Below are 23,257 nucleotides of genomic sequence, written 5' to 3' on the forward strand. Positions count from 1 at the left end.
GGAGCTGGAAGATGCGCAGAGCATATTATTCAGATCCCCTTCCCCAAGCTCAAGTAAATTCCACAAAAGTCCCAGGATTACCATTCCTAGCTTCAGAACAGTTCCACAACTCCTCTGGGTTCCCTTCCCCAAGTTCAAGACAGTCACTTTGCACTTATTCTAAATCTTTCAAGGTTCAAAACAACGCCAAACCAACGTTACACTCCTTCTGGATTTGGTCAAATGTTCCATCAGATTACTTCTTCTTAGTTCACTTCAGTAATGCCTATTGCTTTCACAGTTGAGGGTTCCCTGCTCTAGGTGCGGTTGTCACACCACAAAGTCCAACTATTACAGGTCACGCAACCAGAAACCCTAGGCTTTACAGCCCATACAGGAGGTTCTTCTGTATTTGCCCCTGTATGAATGTTCACACTCGCTTGGCTTCTCCTTGTCAGCCTCTTGGCTTGCCACAAGGTAGCATATCCTTTTACCAGTCTTTGGACTTGCTACACTGCATCACATTTGCTTTGCCAGTCTTTGGCTCTCAGCCTCTTTACTTCGCCACACTGTATTGAACCACACTACTAATACATATAGTTTGTTTCATGGTGTTTCTGTTCCTTCACCACCTTGCTGTCAAACCCTATTACAATCTTTTATACTTGCATTCTTATTTCTGACGTTACTTTCAATGAGGTAATCTCTGAACTTCAGATTCATTTATCAGACTGAAGCTTTTTCAAAAAGTTCTTGGTCAGTTTGATATTCAATATTCATAATTGCTTACTTTGCTGCATGCATATTACATTGTTCTTAATTTGCTTCCAACCCGTGACTCTGGGTTTATTTTTATGCTGCACATGTTTCATTCATTCGACACTCGTCTCCTCACAGCCCCCCACGAGTAGCCTGGTTCGAGGTACTCTTCTCTCCACTCACCAGTCTCCGGCGGTCCTTCCGGGCAGCTGTCCTTTCGCTTGACAGCTCTGCCTGTTTTTCCTTCACTCGCGAGCCCTGTTCGCGAGTTCAGTCCAGTTCTCACCAGCAGCTCTCCTTCCTCTCTATGGATGCTGCCTGTCACTTTGCTTCCATGCAGGTTTCTCTCCAGTTCTTGCCGGCAGCTCAGATTCCTCCCCGCGGAGGCCGTCTGTCACGTTACTTCCTTTTCCTTGTCCACAGCTCCAGCTGTGTTTTTGACCACAGAGGACCTGTGGTTTTCTTGCGGCCCGCCTGGCCCTAGGCTGTACAGTTCTCTGGGGTACTCAGCCGGCGTTCTGGCTCTGACGCAGGACCCACCACAACTGCCTCATCATACACAGGATCCCCTGCTGGCCTCCTCATTGTTGGTCTCCTCCTTTTTATACACCTGCAGCTACCTGACAGGTTGCAGGTTCGAGTTCCTAACTGAAATTGCCTAGTTGCAATTAAGGGAGAAATTGGGACATGCCTGACCTTTGCAACACTTTGTAGGCCTCTTTTTCGTCTCAGTACTAGAGTGGTGAAATGACTCAGTGTTCACTACTCCTAGTCACCTCATCCCAGTACCATAGTAGGTTGAATGAGGGTGCAATGAGGGGAGATGTCTTTCAATAGCCCATAAAGGCCGGGGGAAGGAACAAGTTACTTACCTGTAACTGTTGTTCTCCAGCATGGGTCTGGCATGGATTCACATGCTCATGAATATTCCTCGTCGTCAGGCTGGGAATCCTCGGTAAAGAAAAAAGCAGTATCAGTTTCGTTTCTGATCTGTCTTTCGTAGTAGTAACCAATCACTGGTCTCTGCGTCATACTGACCACAGCCAATGACTGCCTTCTACCTAAGCACCGCCTCTGGCAGCCATCTTCAGATTTGGAAGCACGTGAAGTGGCAGTATGACCAAGTGAAGAGCCGCAGAGGGGTAGGCGGGAGGGTTCGCATGTGAATCCATGCCAGACCCATGCTGGAGAACAACAGTTACAGGTAAGTAACTTGTTCCTTCTCCAGCATGGGGTCTGGCATGGATTCACATGCTCATGAATAAAGAATACATAGCAGTACACACATGCACAACCACGGGAGGTGGCAAAGGCTCAACATTAAGCATTACATCAAACTCAACATTAAGCATCTTACCTCCTCACCAGGCTCACCTCAGGCGAACAGGTTGCGCAGCACTGCTTGGCCGACCCTGGACTCCTCCCTGGAATCCCGATCGACGCAGTAGAATTTCGTGAAGGTGTGCGTCGACCTCCACGTAGCAGCCCTGCATATGTCCAGCAGGGGCACACCAGAAAGGAACGCCGTGGTAGCTGCGATCGCTCTGGTGGAATGGGCTCTCGGACGGCCAGGCAGCGGTCGGTTTGCCAACCGATGACAGTACATGATACAGCCGGAGAGCCATCTGGAAATGGAAGCCTTCGAGAGAGCCTTCCCCTGATTGACAGGTCCAAAATTCACAAAGAGTTGTGACGTCTTCCGAAAACACTTTGTGCGGTCCACGTAGAACTTCAGCGCTCTAGCCACATCCAGCGAGTGCAAAGTCCCCTCAGCCGGCGACGAAGGCGACGGGAAGAACACAGGCAACACCAAGGGTTCGTTGAGATGGAAGTCCGACGGTACCTTGGGCATGAAGGAGGGGTGCGTCCTGAGCACTACCCTCGTGTCGTGAAAAGTCAAGTACGGGGCCTTGCAGGAAAGGGCCTGGATCTCTCCCACCCGTCGTGCGGAGGTGATGGCCACAAGAAACGCTGCTTTCCACGACAGAAACTTCAACGGGGCCGAGTGCAGAGGCTCGAACGGAGGTCCCATGAGCTTGGTCAGCACCACGTTGAGCTCCCACGCCGGGGCCGGCGCCTTCACCGGCGGGAACGATCTGAACAGTCCCTTCATGAACTCTTTCACCAGACGATGAGACCACAAGGACGTCCGGCCCGTGGTTCTGGTGTATCGGGAGATCGCAGCAAGATGAATCTTGATGGACGCGTGTGCCAGTCCAGCTTTGGCCAGCGTCAGCAGGTACAGCAGTACTTGGGGAGCCGTAATCCGTAGAGGGTTAATCTTCTGTGCGTGGCACCAGACAGAGAACCTCTTCCATTTGTGTCCGTAGCATTTAAGAGTCGAGGACGCCCTGGCCTTTGCAAGAACCTCTCTGCAGTCGACCGGTATGTCGTATCCTCCAAACTCTAGCGCTGCAGGAGCCAGGCCTGCAAGTTCAGCGACTTCGGGTCGTGGTGGAGGATGGCGCCTCCTTCCCTGGAGAGTAGATCTGCGTCCACCGGCAGCTTGATTGGCGGGGACGCTGACAAGTCCAGAAGGTCCGGGAACCATATCTGCCTCGGCCACGCAGGTGCGACGAGGATCATCCTGCACCGTGACCTCTTGAGCTGGTTGACGAGCCGGATTAGCAGTGGCAAAGGAGGGAACGCGTAGAGGAACAGGCCCTCCCAGGGGAACGAGAAAGCATCGCCCATGCTCCTCGCCTGGGGAAACCTGCTGGCGAACCTCAGGCACTTGGAGTTCGTCGCCGTCGCGAACAGGTCGATCTGGGGTGTGCCCCACCGTCGGAAGAGGCGATCCACTAGATCCTGCCGTAGCTCCCACTCGTGGCACGAGCGCAGCTCCCTGCTGAGTGAGTCGGCGATGGTGTTTTTTATCCCTGCCAGATGAAACGGCACCAGAAATATCCTTTGGGCGACGGCCCAATGCCACAGGTCCTGCGCCTCCTTGGACAGTGCTGGGGACCTGGTTCCGCCCTGTTTCCTGATGTAAAACATGGTGGTGGTGTTGTCGGTGAAGATCCTCACCACCTTGCCCTTGAGGGACGGAAGAAAGGACCTGAGGGCCCAAAACACTGCACGGAGCTCCAGGACGTTGATATGGAGGGATTTCTCCGTCGGAAGCCAAAGGCCTCTTGCGTGCAGATTTCCGGTGTGCGCTCCCCACCCTTCCAGGGAGGCATCCGTGGTCACTGTCTCCTGGTGGGCTGGGGTCTGGAAGTCCATGCCCGCCGTCAGATGCGCGCGGGTGCCCCACCACCGGATCGCTCGTCGGAAAGTCTCGTCGAGTGTGATCCTTTCCTCGAAACTGCCCGTCGTTTGGATCCAGCGCGCGTCCAGGAACTCCTGCAACGGGCGCATCCGGAGCCTGCACATGGGAATGAGGTAGATGCAGGAAGACATCATTCCGAGGAGGGACTTGATGGACCTCAACTTGGCCGCGTCGGCCACCAACATCCGCTGCACCTTGCCCAGGATGGTCCTGGTCCTCTCCTCCGACGGGGAGGCCAGAAGGGACACTGTGTTGAGCCTCGCTCCCAGAAACAGAGCGTCTTGCGCGGGTATCAGGTGGGATTTGGCGTAGTTCACGGAGAATCCCAGGTCCGTGAGAAGTTGTACGGTCCTTGCCGTGTGAACCACGGCGAGCTCCCTCGTCTTGGCTCGGATGAGCCAGTCGTCCAGGTAGGGGTAGACGTGGATCCCCTCGTGGCGCAGCTGCGCCGCCACCGGTGCGAGGCACTTGGTGAACACCTTGGGTGCCGACCGTAGACCGAAGGGGAGGGCTTTGAACTGGTAATGACGCCCTTGGACCACAAACCTGTGGAATTTTCGGTGCCCCTTTAGGATGGGAATATGGAAGTAGGCATCCTCCAAATCCAACGACGACAGGAAGTCGCCTTCCTCCAGCTGACCCAGGACGTGCTGGAGGGTGACCATCCGGAACTTTTGCGCCTTGATGAACTTGTTCAGACGTCGCAGGTCCAGGATGGGGCGCCATCCCCCGTCTTCTTCTTCACGAGGAAGTATCTCGAGTACACTCCGGAGCCCCGAAGCCTCTTTGGGACGAGTTCGATGGCGCCCTTCCTGAGCATCGCCTTTACCTCCAGGAGAAGTTGAGGGACGTGAAGTTCTTTCCTGGCCACGGGGGGGACGCGCGGACACCTTCTTTGAAACTTGAGCGCGTGGCCCCGGGCCAAGGCGTCCAGCACCCAACGGTCGGTGGAGATGGACTCCCACACGCTGACGAAGCTCGCCAGCCGGCCTCCCACCGGGGTGCTTCGGTGGGGGCCCGACCCCACGGCCGGTTCAATCCTGCTTCGACGAGGCTTTGCCGCCTTGACCTCCTTGGCGACGACGGCGGGGTCCGCCAGACTTGCCTCGTCCTCTGTAGGCCTCCTGAGCCGACAAGCGGGCCGCTTGACGGTAGGTGGAGAAACCGCCGCCGGAACTTTTGGAGGCGCCCTTGCCTCCGCTGCTCCGAAAGGGCGTCCGTCGTCGTTGCAGAACTCCAAGGGCCCGGGCCGTCTCGGTGTCCGCTTTAATGGCCTGAAGGGAATCGTCCACTGTTTTCCCAAACAGGTTGTTCCCATCGAAGGGCATGTCCAGGACTCTGGTCTGAACGTCTTGACGGAAATCCGTAGCCTTGAGCCATCCACGCCGTCTAAGGCAAACGCCGTTGCCCAACTGGCGGAACCCAGTGTCGGCGATGTCCGTCGCAACGGTAATGGCGTGGTCCGAAGCCACCTCACCTTCCTGCAGGATCTCCAGGGCCTCTGCCCTCTTGTCGTCCGGCAAGAAGTCCAGCAGGGGAGCCAGTTTGTACCAGAGCTCCCTGTCGTAGCGGGCCACGATAGCCAAGGCGCTGGCCGCTTTAATCGTCGTCGCCGCAGACGAGATGACTCTGCGTCCCATAGCGTCCAATTTCTTTCCCTCGCGATCCGGTGGGGAAGTCGATGTGGAGGCCGCACCCGGAGGCACAGGGGGGCCGTGTCCGGGACCCGGTACTTCTTCTCGTACCGGTCTCTTCTAGCTGGCGTCGTGGAAGGGTTCTTGAGGAGGGTGAGGCCCTCATCCCAAATGTCGTCCAATAGAGGCACTGCGCGGACCGTCTTCCTCTTGGCCTCGCGCCGCTGATAAAGGAAACCTTCCTTCTTCTCCTCAGGGCAGAGTTGGAAAAGCTCGGATGCCCTGGTGATCATGGAGTGGAACGATCCAATCTCGTCGGGCGGAGAAGCCCTGGTGGGAGGCGACGACGGTACATCCTCGTCGTATACCTCGTCGTCCGTACCCGTCGCTGCCGTGTCAGTCCCCGTATCATCCCCTCGGGTGGACGGGGAGGAGGGCTGGAAGGGGCGCGACGGCTGAAAAGGAGGCGGAGGGTGGATCCTTCTTTTCTTGGTAGGGGGAACACCAGAAGGTCCCGGTTCTGGGTCCCCCGACGGGAGAGGTTCCGTCGGCAACGGTAGTCTCGTCCTTATCTCTGAGCATAAGGACTGTATAGCCAACAAAATGGCCGCCGAGTTGTCTCGCGGCGCTGGCAGAGGGGAATCCGACGGGCGATCAGGGGCCCCGTCGGTACCCTCGACTATGTCGTCGTCACCTGCGTCGGGATCCATCCCGACGGGCCGGTCTTCTTCCACGCCGAGGCCGTGGCTTAAGACCTCGACCAGCTCCTCCTCCGAGGCTGAGGCCGAATCTACGACGACGCCCTGCCCCCCCCCTTTTTCTTCCCCACGGGGGTCCTATCGATGGGCACAAAAGAGGACTCCCTCCGAGGTGGCAGGGAGACTCTGAGCCCCGAGGTCGCCACCACTGGTGTAGCCTCCACAGGCTGAGCCAGGGCCGCCACGACAGTTTCGATAGAGGGCTTGGCCGGATGGATTAAGGCCTTCACCACCTTAGGTGCGCTCACTGCCTTATCCTTGAGGGGGGGGACACTGCCTCGCTCCCCCTCCGCCTTCGAGCTTGACCGGGGCCTCTCCAGAAGCTTCGCCGGGTGCTCGGCCTTCCTCTTACCCGACCCAGAGCGTTGGCTCGTGGTTGATGGTGCCGGGGAGGGTGCGCCCTGCCTGGCGCCCGTAGAGCCCGACCGTTCGGCGCTCCCGGTGCCAGCGGACTCGCGGTGCTTGGCCTTATGTTGGACCCTCGTCGCCGGGGCGTCCTCAAAGGTCTTAGAAGACCGCTCGGATTTCTTCCTCTTCTTCTCGCCGGACGGGCTCTTCCCTCCCAGCCAGTTGGCGAGACGTTGATGGCGGTCCTTCATGGTCCGCTCCGACATGTTGCCGCAAAACGCACAGTCCTTCTCCACTTGCGTCTTGTCCTCATGTAGGCAGTAAAGACAAAAAGAGTGTTCGTCCTCCTTGAAGACGTTCTGCAGCTGGCATCCAGGGCAGACCCTGAACAGCTTTCCGGGCGTCGAGCTTCCCTTCTCCTGGGCCATGACCGGGCCTGAGAAACTTCTGGAGTCCTCCAAAAGCGTAGCTCGACGAAATCTTCACCCTTGAGGGGCGCAGACGAATCCGACACGGGTCCCCGTTGATCGGATGGAGAATCGGTGGAGCTTGAGGCTCTTTTGACCGAAAAAACGTGAAAAAAATAGCACTAACGCTCGAGAGCAATAGCACGAGGATCCCAACACATGAACGTGCAGTAAAAATCTGAAGATGGCTGCCAGAGGCGGTGCTTAGGTAGAGGGTAGTCATTGGCTGTGGTCAGTATGACGCAGAGACCAGTGATTGGTTACTACTACGAAAGACAGATCAGAAACGAAACTGATACTGGTTTTTTCTTTACCGAGGATTCCCAGCCTGACGACGGGGAATATTCATGAGCATGTGAATCCATGCCAGACCCCATGCTGGAGAAGGGGGGTTTTCATAAGGGAAAGGGGGACACCATGTCCCGCTTTTAACCGCCCCCTCCATTTTATCCTCTTCCTGTGGCTTCTAACTTGATAATAACTTCTGATATTATCTGGGCTGGAGGGAAAGGGATGACAATAGCCCGTAAATGTGTCTGGGATTATAGAGGGCAATCTGAGGTAGGACACAGTATTCCCAATTCCCATTCCACAAGGACCTTCCACCCAGGTGATCCTCCCTCACTTCTCCACCTCCAGGGTCAGGATCCAATTGCAATGGCCTTTCCCTGGCCACCTGAGAGGAGGATCCAAGGGGAGTAGGTCTGAGGATACCCTCAGGTTTCTCACAGGAGACAATGGCTGGTGGCACCCTCGGACAGCCAAAACTGAAGATCCAGCACAGTGATTAACTCGCAGCACCTCTCTAGACTCCCACAGCCAAGCAAATTATCCTGCCGATATACGGTGTTATGCAGTGTTACAACGTCTCAGATACTTTATCAACGTGGAAGGCTCAACCCAGCATATATGGGAAGTCACCTCGAGATTCTAGGGAAGCCGCAGAAAACAAAACAGCCAGGAGCAGGACTCAAAGAAAAACATTTGGTACCCCAAGGTCTAGCAATGCTGTAAAAATTGCATGAAGCCAAAATTAAAGTACAGCCACCATCAATACATTCCCTTAAACCACTTTACGGTGACACAATCACTCTAAGGCAAATATGGGGTGCCTAAGAGACACCTCTGGGACTGGGCACCTTAGGGGTCAACACATACCATACAATTTAGGGATGTAATGGCAGGCAGACTTGTGGAGAAGCCCCTCTGGCCACCAAAAGGAGACCAAGGAAACAAAAGACAGGCAAAAAGCAAAAGGTTGATGCCCTAGAATCCCCGTAACATGAAATTCCTGCATAACACTGGTACAGCAGAAAATAATTCTACAACTCTACTGGACATCAGCATCAATGTACAAAACCATTCTACAGAATAGAGAAAGTTTATAGATGTTCAAGTAGGATTGGCTCCTAATGGGACACATCTTGTCAGCCTTGGTCTCAAGGTAGGGGTGCCCTACCACAAGTGGTAAGCCTCATCCTAGAATATTCAGGGTATAATCCTACCCAAAACAATAATCAAGAAGGTGGAGAGTTTCCCAATTAGAGGCAAATCCACATTTTAGAGATTTTATAAAGTACAGACAGAATCGGGGCATCAACATTGTTTGCTCCAAGGAAGTCAATGTTGTGGTAAAACCATTAACAGTGTTATCTTCTTTTCCTGGGCTCACTGGCAAATTTCTCCTTCTTGTACGTTTACTTTCCTTCTTGCTGACATCTATTGTCAGTAGTATGCACTCAAGGCTATGTAAATATAATATTAATTTTGAAAAGTGTTGCAAAATCTTACCTAGGAATATCTAGGTTCTTGAAAATTACCCTTCCTTCGGTGGTCTCAAAGTTTATAGACGGAGATTACATGTACTATTCAAATCTACATCAACCAATTAAATATTAAATGAATAGAGGCCTGTTTTTCCATTAAGATTTCTTACCTGACCATGCGACATCGATGCGCTGTTAGTCGGCTATACGCATCACCCAACTGTGTTACATCTTTACTGCTCCAAAGCCTTTCGCCCACAGCACTTGCACGAGGCCTATAAAATGAAAAACAGGAACAATTACCTTCATGGTGAATCTCATAGCTGGTCCTTGCTCTTTTTACTTGCCAACTGGGTGGTTGAGGTAGAACTATATCCTAGGATGGACCAAAAAGTGTCTCCAAAGTTTTGGTGCCAAGCTAATGCATGGGCATCTGATCATACACATGGGCCAAAACCCCTAACAATCTCCACCCGTTACCTCCAAGTAACTGCATGTTTTCCCCAGGTTACTCTGCTGGGAGTTTGCGGAGTGTGTTGTTAAGGGGGGAGAGCAAGGGTCAAGAGCACCTATATCACAAGAAGGTAATTTCTGGTCACTCAAGTTACACTCTCCCTTCTTCCCAACTAGTTAGGCATCTGATGTTACAGACCAAAGGATTAGGCAGATGACAGCAGCAGGTCTTGCCCAGGGTTTAAGCAAAGAGGTTGCACAAGACCTTATGGTCAAATGCATCTTCTAGATAATGTAACCAAGGACTAATATTTACAAAAGGCATGAGTATTCTGCTGCATAGTTTCCCTACAGATGTCTGCCATGGGTACATGTCTCTGAAAGGCTCCCAAGGCTGCCTTGGCTCTCGTGGAATGAGCATGAAGCCAATGAGGGGAAACGCACGCCTCAGATTTCAAAGCTTTATTACTGGGAGTTAATCCACTACTGGTGACAAAATGACTATTACTGTTATTGAAAGGTTTTGCACTAAGTAGAATTTAACTCATAAGCAAACATTCAGATTGTTAAGGGTTTCTTCAGCTGAACATGCATTTAGACAAGGCTGGAAAAAAAAGAATGATTTTTCAACACGATGTACCAATCTAGCAATATGTACTTTGAAAAAAATAGTCTATTGTTATTTTATATGGATGTTACAAACTGCAAGCAAAACAAACCTTTCACTTCTTCACCACAATGTGTGCTCTTCTAGTTAATTGCCCTAGCAATCTTCCACAACCTGCCCTCCTCCCAAATAGTTTCTGGAGCCCTCTGCAAACTCTCCCATGTCCCGATCTGGGCATATCAAATGTCTCTCCACTACTTCATTACTTTAAGAAAATCTTTCTTCGGGTCTGTTCAAGTACAACTCTCTGAAAAGTAGTGTTTTCAGGACACCTGTACTTGTCCCATTTGGTTTTATAGAATCACTCTTGAGATAGCTAAGTGTGGAAAAGCTCATCTTTAAAGACCCAAGCCTTCAAATACAGTAATGGTAGATAGGTGTTAATAACTAATCCTTGTTGAACTAAGAGTGGAATCTCAGGATGTAGAAACTTGCTATGCTTAGGAATAGTTCTGAACAACATATCTGAAAGTCCAGAATGAAGCTATCAATTGTTGAAAGTTGGATGAACAAGCAGACTTGGAAAGAATGCATGAAGCATTAATGCAATTTCCCCAACCAGTTCAGAAGGTGTGCACTGTGTTGACTTAGTCTATGTGGGGGAGTGAACCCCCACATTTGGAAGATCCTGGGAATTACTTTTTGGATGATCTGTTATCATATAGAAGCCTGCAAACTGAATTTGCCTGCACATTCCTCTTCCCTTCTAGAGGAGACTGTAAAAGAAAGACTTTGTGCCATCCTGCTTGTTGCAGTAAACATTTGCTGTTGTTTCTGTCAAGACATAACACATTGTCTGTGGAGAGCAAGAACCCATTTCTGAGCAAACCAGATGTATTTCAGATTCATATGGTACTGTCCTGAACAGACCATAAAGTATGAATCTGGTGAGGACTGCAATAAACTCACTTATGAACAGTGAAAAGTCAGTCGTTTCTTGTGGTTTTAGAGAAGACTTACCCACCAGAAAGGACCAAAGGCAAATCACTTGTACTTCTAATGGATTATTCCCTCCCACAGATTCTTAATCTTAGAAAGACTACCAAAGCGGTGAGGAACTTGGAGGAGGGATAGGAACAAGGAACCAATCCCCTACACCCGTAAACTGGCACAATGTACAACCAATGCCATCGTGTCCTGACCTGAAAGAATCCAGGCACTAGTGCTGGGCAAATTTGTGCAGCAGCTCACTTAGTCGTCTGGTAGGTGTCCACAACACTGAAAAGTTAATGGCTACAGATTAACCCTGTACAGAGGCTGTGAACCAACCTTCAGTACCAAATAAAGTTGCTCAATAAACAAGATACCTGATGGAGCGAATGAGTAAAGGTTGGTGGCAATGTGATGGGAAATGCAATTGCCTCACTCTTGTGTTTATATATAGAGTAGTTCACATAAGTCTAGGTCTGATTCAAAACACTAGCCTCCACCGTTCTTGTGATTGAGTAACACACTAAGGTGCGTTTGGTGGCTTTTGGGCCCAAAAACAAGTTGCTCAACTACCCCTTATAAACATCTTGGCGTGGGATCCCGGAAAGGAATAAAACTCAACCGTAAAACTCAAGCTCTGAACCACTTGACGTTCTGGGGGGATTTGGCCAGGTGAGCTACATCTATCCGGGTGTGCCATGCCTATTTGGGATGGTCCAAAGCTGTGTAGTGCCTCAGCGTTACTGCCCAAATTTTGCCTAGGACAAAGCTTACGATTGTGCTTTGTCACCAATAGCTACTTGTAAATGCATGCGCCAAGTGTATCCTACGCCTAAACAGATGGAGGATGGCCCTGCACGAGGAGAACCTCTCACATTTGCAATCTGCTTGCCAAATTAGGAACCGCACCTAGGCCCAAATCCCTCTACATGCAAGACACTATTTCCTAATGCAAACAATCCAAAGCAGCCTATGTTTCAGGATCTTTTTAGCATGGACATGAAGCAGGTTCAGTGTTTTCAATTCCTGCACAAAACTAACAGGAACTCACCAATAGAAGTTTCGCTGGACAAGATATGCAGGCTCCAGAAGGGACAAACAGCTATTTGTTTAAAGAAGCGGCCACTAAGAGATGTAGAGCAAAAGTAGACTGTCTGAACAAAAAATAGCCAACAGAACTAAATAAAGCACCATCTTAAGAAGGAAGGGGAAACTGCAATGAAAAAGGCATTACCAAAAAAAGGCAGGAATGCCAGGGGGAAGGCACCTGTGCTTACTGCCCAACAGACTCAAACAGTAACTGGGAGATGGTTGGGGAATCATGAATGGGACCGCATCTTTTGGAGAGGCTCTCTTTTCCTGCCTGAAATACAGGGCCTGAAATACAAGGCTACTCCAACCACTAGATGGGAGTGTGAGGGGAGGCGGGAGAAGGAAGGACAGTACCCAACAGTCACTAACGCACATGATTTTTCCACAGGGCTTTATTGTGAAGTGCAATTATGCCATTTTCTAGGAAGAACAACATAAATGGTGTTAGGTAAAAACATTGCCATTCATGTACATTATAAAAAATAAAGATTGTCAGATCTTGCAAAATATTGCATACCATAATCTTGGTGTTAGGTTTGTTGCGTCCACAAACTCCCCCCAAAGACAGGCTTCACCGCCAATCACAAGCCTTTTCTGCTCTTCAGTGCCTACATTTAGAGAAACAGACATTTACATATATGAATTTAACATGAATTTAACATACACACATATGTGTACATCTAAAGAAAGGTCAGTGTTCAGATTGATTTCCAAAACCAACCCTGGGGGAGGATTTTGGGAGGCCACAATATTCTGGTGAACGGGAAAGACACTGGAGTCTAGCCAAACCCAATCAAGATAGGCAGCAAAGAGACAAGGCTTAGACTCAGGAGGGGTGGGAGAGTGGTCTAAAGCTACAATGAGACACACAGAGGACTCCAGTAATTCCAGTTAGATAGGCAAGTACAAAAATATACAAGGATTTATTAGGCCTTTAGAATATACACTATGTAAATATTGTCACACAACTATTATAAAATACATAAACACATTCACTCTTGTGAAAAGATGTAAAATAGTTTGATTCGAAAACAGTGCAATACGGGTAAGTAATCAGATGGGTAAAACACAGTAGAAGCACTTGAGAGCAACACTGCAATGATCCCCTAATACAGAGATGGATTGGGGCCTAGTGCTCTAAAGTCATCAGTTCCAAAAGATATACTAAGCAGGCAGGTTTACTATGCAATTGAATAATGACAGTGATTACGAATCAAAGTTCCAAAAAAAGTTAAGGAAAGTTCAGGTAAGAAACTCTCAATTACCCACTACCCTAGGAAAGGAGCAGATCCTTGACTAGACCATCACCGATCAAAGTCAGGAAAGCGGGATCGAGGCAAGATTATACGCCCATATAATGCTATGGATAAGAGGGGGGTATGTTAACAACCCCACCCCCCCTCTGATTTCTGCAGAGACCACCAGAGGTTCGGGATTCCGGTGGGGACACATTCTTGTGGACTTGGTCTGGTCGAGGGAAGCTCAGAGGTCCGTTTTGGACACAGGATTTAGTTTTCAGTTGATCACGGTACCTGTATTATGGTTGCAGCCACTAGCCAGCTGAAGAACCTTGTGACCAAAGCAAGACTAATTCTGCGGAACAAGCAACTGCCAGGGAACTAAGAACACTTGTTGCAACAGGATTTACCATAATCAGGCAGCGACAGGCGATCTTCGATGGGCAAACAAAGGGGCAAGCCCTGCATAGCTTACATTGGGACTAGAAGGCTGAAAATGCAGGAGCAGGCATCTTGTGGCACATGTTGAAGATCCCTCCCCCTCACTGCCCACAAACCCCCCCCTCCCCAAGCGACAAGGATGCACTTGCAACTACGACGGCTGCTGCAAGGTGGCCCAGGAGAGAGCTTGTTAGTCCACCAGGTGGTTCAGGGACACTTCTGAAGGCACAGATCCTCGAATAGGGGTTTTGAGGTGAAGAGGGGGTTTGAAGCACCAACAAGGAACTTCTTAAGATCAGGACAGAGGGGCAGGGATTCACTGGGACTTGGCTGGAGGAAATTCTGGGCAGGTGCATTAGCCGTATTCTGGTAGTCAGCGGGTTACACTTCTTCGTAGGGGTTCTTGGATTCAACAATGATCTGTCGAATGGCTGCAGGAGCCCTCCTTTAATCAAGATCTGGACTGGAAGCATGTCCAGGTCCATCAATGGTATGGAGCTGTACCATTCAAACTGGTATTGGCTATCCAATTATGGATAGCCACTAGCCACACAATTTGCCCAGTAACACATACTCAGGGTACTGGAACTAAACAGTCGGTTTCCCAGGGAAAGGGCACTCCATATTATGGCCATTCTGAACCAGAGAGGGAAGGAAGAAGGGCAAAGGGCCACATGGCCAAAGAACAGGCGAAAAATCTCATGGTATGGCTTTTGTGATAATGAGTAAAACGGCCAAAGCAGGGTAGAAAAATATCCGCTGCAGCCAGCCCATCCCGGACACAGTGCATTTGGGACCTTAAAGTTTCAAAAGAAAAGGTTATAAAGATACAAAGTATCCTCACTACACTTCAAAGTGATCTGTGCACCTTTAGAAATAAAACAAATACATTAAGGGAGACAGTCCCCAGTAGAGTGTTTTATGGCCTGATCGGTTTCCCCATAAAGATGAGCACAAAGCAAGTGAAGTAAAGGAGAAAGCCTTACTTACCTAAAAAAGTCAGTTCAGAAGTAAAAACAAAGCAACAAGAAAGGGTGTCCCATAGAAGTCTATGGCAGGAACGCAGCAAAAAGATATTTCCCAACAGTCAGATGTTAAACCAAAACAGATCCTGCCAGCTATTTTTTGTGGTTTCTATTTAGTTTGTACATTTCGAAAAGCAGTCACAAAACACCCAGTATCTTCAGTAAAAATTGAGGTTTGCATTTTCCATGTTGAGCATGTTGCAATGAAAAACTCTCGGCACTTGCATGCCTTTTACACATTTTGAAAAGTGCAAGATTGAGAGCAGTACAAATCTAAGCTCTACACAGCAACACAAGCTTCCTTACAAAGGGGGAATGGTAGTTTCAATTTTCCGTTCATTCAGTTCAATAAGCCTTTGCTTAGAAAGGTTTAGATTTGTTCACATGTAATGACAACAAACTTACTTTCCAAATATTAGTAAGTATTTTGGAAAATGAACCTTTTTCAATAAAGCAAATATCTGTTCAAATAAAATAATTATATCCTTAAAAACCGAAAACCTAATCTCAGGCGTTAGCTTCCAAAATTGCTTTGTGTGCCAAGAAGGTAATAAAGTAGATCTCAAAATGTACTCTTTACTAGCCATCGCTGGTGTTAATGAACTCCATGCTAGAAACAAATGGTGTGCTGTGTGCATGCTGAGGTCAATTGACTTTCATGCCGGTAGCTTGATACTTGGAGTTTGTACCCCTCAAATAAAGGAAGTAAGGACAAGACAATCTTGCTGGTACCTGAACATATTAGTGTTAGGCAAGTTTTTGCCAAGATTTGTATCCACTATTTGCGTGCGTGAGTGTTTCCCTGAAATTCAAGTAATTATCTCACAATGAGACAAATCACTGCAGCTAAAGACCATCATAATTGGAAGTTAGCCTGCCACCAAGGTGTTTTTTTTACCTATACAGAAACTGCCTTGTGCATTGCCATAGCGTTATGTCATTGTAGGCAGGTGCGTATGGTCAGATTTGCATTGTGCCAGAGCTTCTGATCTTTTATGAAGATCACGACTGAAAGTCCCATTGTGAACGGTAAAAGCAGTACACTGAAAGAGGAGATTCCTCATTCTACAGCAGGCTAGTTTTAATAGTCCCAAAGTCAGTGATCAGGACATTTACAGGTTTTTATGTACTACAGCTCTGTCCATTCAATGTCAGATAATCGTAGCAATTACTGAATGTAGACTAGAGCCAGGAGTCGAGCTGAATTCAATGAAACCGCATGAAACAGTCATTTTTTGGGCACTGCCATCGTTCCAGGAAAGCAACACACTTGTGATATGGTATTAAAACTGTCTTGCATGCACACAATTGTTTGTGGCAGAACGACGAACACTAAACCACTTTGTTGTTGTGGATGTTAGAAAATGTATGTTTTGCATACTGTAATACTTTCTCAGCACAGAACTTACCAAAAGTAAGCACTTGTGGTACAGGATTATCTGAAGGTGGTCTCCAAGACGAAAAATAAATGTTCCATTTATGGGAATTTCCAGATGCAACAAAGCATGGGTTAGTACAAAAATGCCCAATGGTTTCATATTAAAAATAGTTTAAAATTTCGGCACCAGCTTAAAAAAACCTGCTATCAAATTATATTGATTTGCTCACCAAGAATTCACTTTTGTCCCAATTTAAAAACAAAAAATTGTAGTAAAAAAGCGCCCACGTTGAACTACGTTTGGAGCCTTGACAGGGATTAAGAAGTCACCCACTAGAATACAATGTAAATGATAAACCTCTGAATGTTACTGCTTATAAAAACAAACCATTAAAGTTGGTTGGTTCAACTGAGTAGATCTGTCGCCAGTCCTGACCATATGCGATGAAGTTTAGGTACCATGGAGCAGTAAGGAGGACATGATATCCTGCAGATGTTACTGCTGCCACTTCTTCTTGATAGTTTCCTTGAATCCACACTTCTATAATGGTATCCAACTTCAGCTGAGAAATGTAAACAATATACCTAGATTATGCAGGATGCCCACTAAAGTCACAAAAAAAGACTTCACTTGCATGGTAACAAAAATATTTTCACAGAAGTAGTCAACATGTTCAACACGTACGTTTAAACCACAATTAGGCTACACAGAAATGATTGATGTATACACTTTGTTTAAATGTAAGCTTGGAAAATAAATTGAAGGTAGCAGGTAGCAACAGCTTAGAAAACTGATAAGATACAGCAGTTTGACTGACGAAGGAACCCAGAGTGTGCAGCAAAAAGGGTGAGTAGAGACAAGCTACTAAAGGAACAGCAGCAAAGTTCTGAACAGCAGATATTGTATAACAAGCGAAACTGCCAAACATTTGAGAATGGGGTGGTCAATACATAAGCATCTGCTTCGAAGTATAGAAATCATGACTGCTCATGAAGCCTAATAAACTTAGATTTTCATTGTTTGAATTGCCTTTTTGTTAATAGTTTCGGTTTCAGTTTGAAATAAACTGTACTAAAATAAACATTTTCATTCAGTTATACAAATCATTGATAGCCCAGTGATTTTGATAAGAACCATGATAAGTCCCCCCACCTGGACATAACTTAGGTCTACTGAGGCAGGTGCTGGGAGCAAGGTCTGTCAAAGTAGAAACACTATATGTCCCAGTAATTCCATTGATACCTTATACGGATAGCCATGGCATTTGAAAGGATGGAAAGTTGCACATGAAATCAACAGCGAGAAATCTGGCAGGGCCTTGATCAGACCCGTAAACATTGATTTGCTGGCCACCATTCCGGTTTTGTTTACAGATATATGGACCCTCATCGTTTGTTCCATAACAGGTTTAACTTGAGGCACTTTGATACTCTGAGGGTGAATGGACTGCTGAGACGGGAATTCAGTGGCATGAAGCCGGTACAGGTATCACAAAGTATTTGTGCAGCAACACAACTAACCTGCACATTAAGTATTTAGGGATAACATGGCTAAAACCATCAAAAATGATCTATAATAGAAATCTGCATGTTTCCTGGGCGACCCTCTGGGACCTAGAAAAAAGGAACTGAAATGAGGAGGTACTAGTCACTGCTCCTTCTACAGATTTGAAAGTTGACTCCAAAGGCCAATGGCGTCAATGGAGCTGGACCAATGCTACATCAAGATTTCGCAAGTCCAGTCTGAGACTGGAGCTGTTTAGAAGAAAAATGGCATCAGAGGAAGGATGGTAGCCATTACAAACATCCCTTAACATTGCAGTCCTATTTTTGATAACCAGGCTTACCAGTCTGGTTCTGAAAACAAAGCAACTGGGGGTTCCTCAGACCAATAGAGGGCATTGTAAAAATCAAGGTATAAACTGCTATTGTGTCAGCTCTCATTGCATAAAATACACTACCTCAACTACAGCATACTTTCCAGTGGCTCCTGTTTCTATGCTCCCTCCTCCTCCCTTCTTGCACCCTCTATGGTGCTTTCCGTCTCCCCCATCTTTTCTAACTGCCACTTTATCTCCTATCCCTCTCACTAAGCCTGGAAGGAAGAAGTTCAAGAGGGACATCCTGGTCTCCAACCCAGGCCTCCCTATCGCTGATACCTACATCAGTGCTTCTTCCAGACAGACTCTCACCGACATCCTTTGTTGTTCCTTCTCCTGACCTATGGACCCATCATATGGTCTTTGTTCTCTCCCCTTTCCCCATCCCTCCCATTAATGGTGGCACACGGTGAGAGGTCCTCTTGGCCCTTCCACTCCTCCAAGACCATCATTAATGTCACTCGATAGGCGTCTCCTGCATAATCTCAACTTCCTTCCTTCTCCTGCTACTCCTTCCAGCACCTCCCTGGCTACTATACCACCTCCTGCTACCACCTCTGTCCACTCTCTGGCCCCTCTACCACCTCAGCTGGGCGTACCTCTCATCTGTACCGCACCCTGGAAGTCTTTCAAATGTGGCAACCTGCTCCACGTCGCTACTCTAAACTCCCATTCTGCTGTCAAACACTCCCCTGACATCTACCACTTCCTAGAAGAACTTGACCTTGATGTCCTCGCTCTCACCGAAACATGGTTCAAGGCCAGCTCTGTCACAAGTTTTGACATTTTCATCCCTGATGGCTACAAGATCCTCTCCGAACACAGAACCAACTGACCCGGAGATGGAGCAGCACTGATCTTTCTGGAGTGGCTCCCTCCTTCTGCCATTCCTATGCAGGCCTACCCCTCCTTTCAATGCCTGGTCTGCAGGCTCTCTAGCTCTCCTGGCCTCTCTGACTGTGGCCGCCATCTACAGGCCACCTGGCCAGGTCACCCTATTCCTCAGAATGGGCTGACCCTCCTCTTCTCTCCTTGCCTCTACCTCTCAACTTCTCCCCTGAGACCTCAACATCCACTAGGATTCTTCTAATCCCTCCCTCTGGGCTCTTCCGCAACCTCTGCAACACTCTTTCCATTCTACTTTCTCTGCTCCTCCTACGCCTGCGACTGACTGACACGGCCCTCTATAACCTGCATCTTTCTATCACCAACACTCTGGACGTCCTTGCCCCAGTCATGAGAATCCCTCTGAAGCCTACCTCCAAGTGCAACTCTTGGTATGACTCCAACCTCGCTGCCCTGAAAGCCAAGTGCAGGGTGGCTGACAGGAAGTGGAGGGCTTCGGGTGCATCCTCAAACAAACAGGCCTGCCACCTGCTCCAAAGGCAATACAGACTCTATGCCCTATCGAAGAAGAGAGCCTACACCCAAGCCCACCTCCCCTCGGCCCCTAACATGGCTGAACTATAAAATCTGCAAGGAGCTGGCCAATCCTGCTGCAGTCTCCACCTCTCCTGTTCCCTCAAAGGCCTTCTGTATGGCTCAGGCCTCTCAATTCACCACTAAAACTCAGGACCCCTCTCCCTCTCCCTCCTTCTGGCTGCCTGTCCCTCTCCTCCCTTCTCTTTCTCGCAGGGAACACCCAACGATGTTTCTATACAAGTCTGATCTATGAAAGTGTTGTTCCAACAAGTGCTCCCCTGCTCCTCTAGAACCATCAAGGACCACATTGACACCCTCGCTCCAGCCTTGGCCGATTTCTGCAATCACTCTTTCGCCACTTATCTTTCCCCTCTCTCCTCAAGCACTCCCCCCTAAAAAAAGCCTCCTGCGACCCTACCTGTCCGGCAAACTATCGCCTGATCTCCATCACTCCTTTCCTAGGCAAATTCCTGGAAAAGCTGTCCATCTCCCAGCTTACTCTGCACACTGAATCTGTTGCTTGTCTCCATGATCATCAGTCTGGCTTCAGAGCTGTCTGAGGCACGGAAACCGCTCTCCTGAAAACCTGTGAAGATCTGCTCGCTAACCTTGACTTTCTGTCCTCCTTGATCTTTCCTCTGCTTTTGACATGGTCAATCATGCCATCCTGATCAATCGACTCCGTGAGAACCTGGGCATCACATATCAGGCCCTGGAGTGGTTGACCACCTTCCTCCTGGACAGACCTTCCCAGGTATAACTTGAGACCTTTCTCTCCACCACCTCCCTCTCCACATGTGGCGTTCCCCAGGGCTCTCGGCTCTCATCCTGGCTCTTCAATGTCTACTTGGCTCCTTTGGCCCACTTGATCTCTACCTTCTCTAACTTTCACTGTTAGGCGGATGACACTCTGCTCTCTTTTGGGCTCCCCTCAGCCTCCTCTCTCTCTCCCTTTCCTGACTGTCTATTCGCGATTCAGGTTTGGTGCGCCTCCAACGATCTCTGCATTAATGCCGGTAAGACAGAGATCCTTCTAATTGGGATCCCTGCTCCTGCTTTCCCTCTCTCGCTCTGGCCGCTCTCCATAGGCCCTCTTCCTTCACCTTCGGGTGAGGCAAAAAACCTTGGTGTCATCTTCAACTTCACCCTCTGCTTCCTCACATCAAGGACCTTGCCAAGAAGTCCCACTACCAGCTGCACCTGCTCAGAGGTATTCTTCCTTCTCTCACTATCCCCCAGAAGCTCACTGTCTCTGGAGGCCTGGATCTCTATAGGCTGGACTACTGAATTGTATTCACTCTCCCCTCTTGCTTCTCCACTCTTTTGACTGCTAACTCTGTTCTCTCCTCCTTTCCCTTCTCCCTTTTCCCATCTCCTCCCCTTACTTTCTTCTATGCACTTAGTCTATCAGAATTGTCCCTGGACCTAGCATGATAGCAACCTCGTCTGTCTCATCCCCCCTCCCCTCACTGGTTTTTTCCTCCCCATCCCCTCCAGAACTATCTGAAATGTCGTCAGGCCTAGTATGATAGTCGCTTGTTTTGTTCCTCCCCTACCTTTCTGCATCCCTCTCCCTCATCTCTTGCTTTTCTCTGGCTCTACCAGAAATGTCATCAGGCCTAGTATGGTAGTCGCCTGCGTTTCCATTTCCTTCCCACTCTCTCCCTCTGTTCCCCATCTATGTCTTAGCTCTTGCACTATCTGAAATGTCGCCAGGCCGAGTACGATAGTTAATTTCACATCCTTACTGTTCATGGCCTGTAAGAATGACATTGTATTTTCCCTTGTTTCCTCCCTTGCCTTGAAGCGCTTTGAAACACATTGTGTATAGGCGCTATTAAAATAAACAATCACATCATACTGCAACAGCCTCTTTCTCAACCTACCTTTCTCTGGTCTCCGCCTTCTGCAACTAATCCAGAACAGGACTGCAAGACTTGTCCTCGGCCTAAAGGCCAGGGACCGTATCTCTCCAGCCCTGAAATCTCTCCACTGGCCACCAGTGGCTGCAAGGATCAAGTTCAAGACCCTCTGCATTGTCCAAAAGGCTTTCTGGGGCCGGGGCACGCACAACATCCAACTCTCTCTTCCTAAATACCTTCCTTCTCAAGCCCTTTGCTCAGCTACCTCAAGCTCTCTAAGGGTTAGACGCTTCTCCAGGCAGAGAGTGGTGCCTCCCTCTGGAATGCCCTCCCTGAGCCTCTCAAACTTTAGCTGGGCCAACTGAAGCTCCGGAAGAAGCTCAAAACTCTTCTCCGTTCCCCCCTCCCCCCTGCTGACCTACCGGTCTGCTGTACCGACTGGTTGAGTGGCTACCCTCAGTCTCTCACTGGGTATCGGGCTCTTTCGTGATCAGTCACCCTTGCACTGTCTGTGGGCCTTCCACACACTTGGGGGCTGTAACTGAAACCCTACAGTCCCTTGTTCTCCTTGCACTACACAGAACCACGCTGCCCTGGCTGCACTTAGAGCATTGCTGCCCTGTTTTCCCCTCCCCTCTCACGTGTACCCCCTCTTGCCCCTTGCACATCTCGTTCTCGCACGATCTGAATGATACAAGGCCTAGTAAGATCATTTGTCTTGCCCTCCCTCTGTTTTCCCTCCCTTGTCTTGTTGTGCCTAAAACACTTGTGTACAGGCGCGTTATTAATGACATCTCATATCTACATGCTGCAACATGACTCAAATGACTCCGCAAACCTGACCACATCACCCTGACCCTCACTGAACTGCACTGGCTCCCGCTCAAGCCAGTATCATCTTCAACTCCTGGTGCACCATTGACAAGGCTGTTGCCCTAAAGTCCCAAAGATACCTAAAAAATAAAGACATGGGCAGACTAACTGCCAGTGTAGGAAGGAAAGAATCACAAGACAGGCCTTCTCTACCAACGCACCAGACTCTGGAATCTCCTCCCCTTCATCAACACATTTTTTATTTCAGCGAAAAAAGCCATAAAAGACCACATATCAAAACAGTCATAAAACAAAGGAAAAATACAACAAAAAAGATTTAAAAGTGGCAGTAGAGCCACACGTTCTATGGGTCACGCAAAGAAACTGCATATAAACATTAAACATTCAACCAAGTTCCTCTTTTCTTATAAGCAAGCCTTAAAAATGTCACAACTGCCACAAAGACTATGTGGGAAGGGCATAGTTTCATCAGTTCCAGAGCAGCAGAGATGATTCGTACTTCAAGCTGTAACCACATTGGTCTTAGCCATTTGGACCTTGCAATTGAGTAAATGGGACAGAGGTGTGGATAAAAAGGTCTTGTCCCATTTAGCAGTGAATTGGGCAAGTGGCAAGATTCCTAAGTGAAAGTTAGTGAAAATGCCATTCAACTTTAAACTTAACTGATAATCAAGATAAGGTTCCATCAACAACAGAGTCCACCACTTGTATTAATATATCCAGAGGAGCGCAACTCGCATCTTCAAAGAATGGCTCCTCCCTAACCCCCAAGGCCACACACCCCCCATTCCCCATAATTGAGACTAGGTGATCTGCTTTCTCCCCCACCACACCCCTCCGCACCCCTATCCCCTCCTCCACCCAGTTTCCTCCCCTGGTTTGTTATAGATCCATTGCTGCCAATTTGCCCACCCTCACCAGTTACTTCTGTGCCCCATACATCTCTGCTGCCCTCAGTGTGCCCTTCCACCTAAGACTTCTAAAGTGCTCCATTGCTTCTCATGTTAGGCCCACTTAAGAAATTACCCAATAATAACAAATACAAATTAGAAT

At 48.6% G+C, this 23,257-nt stretch overlaps 1 protein-coding gene across 3 annotated transcripts in view; it reads right to left on the minus strand.

The window, feature by feature from the left end:
* HEXB (hexosaminidase subunit beta) overlaps positions 1-23,257 on the minus strand; it is a 903,874-nt gene that overhangs the window by 18,013 nt on the left and 862,604 nt on the right. For 2 of the 3 annotated variants that reach the window (XM_069627487.1, XM_069627486.1), the window contains exons 12-13: positions 12,642-12,732; positions 9,153-9,257 (exon numbers count right to left, since the gene is read on the minus strand). In XM_069627487.1, coding sequence (XP_069483588.1) covers positions 9,153-9,257; positions 12,642-12,732 — 196 coding nt within the window. Of the gene's footprint in view, positions 1-9,152; positions 9,258-12,641; positions 12,733-16,594; positions 16,770-23,257 lie in introns of all 3 variants that reach the window. The other variant, XM_069627485.1, reaches the window with a different exon arrangement.

The sequence above is a fragment of the Ambystoma mexicanum genome, chromosome 6p (assembly GCF_040938575.1).
Source record: "Ambystoma mexicanum isolate Mex_15411 chromosome 6p, UKY_AmexF1_1, whole genome shotgun sequence".
NCBI lineage: Eukaryota > Metazoa > Chordata > Amphibia > Caudata > Ambystomatidae > Ambystoma > Ambystoma mexicanum.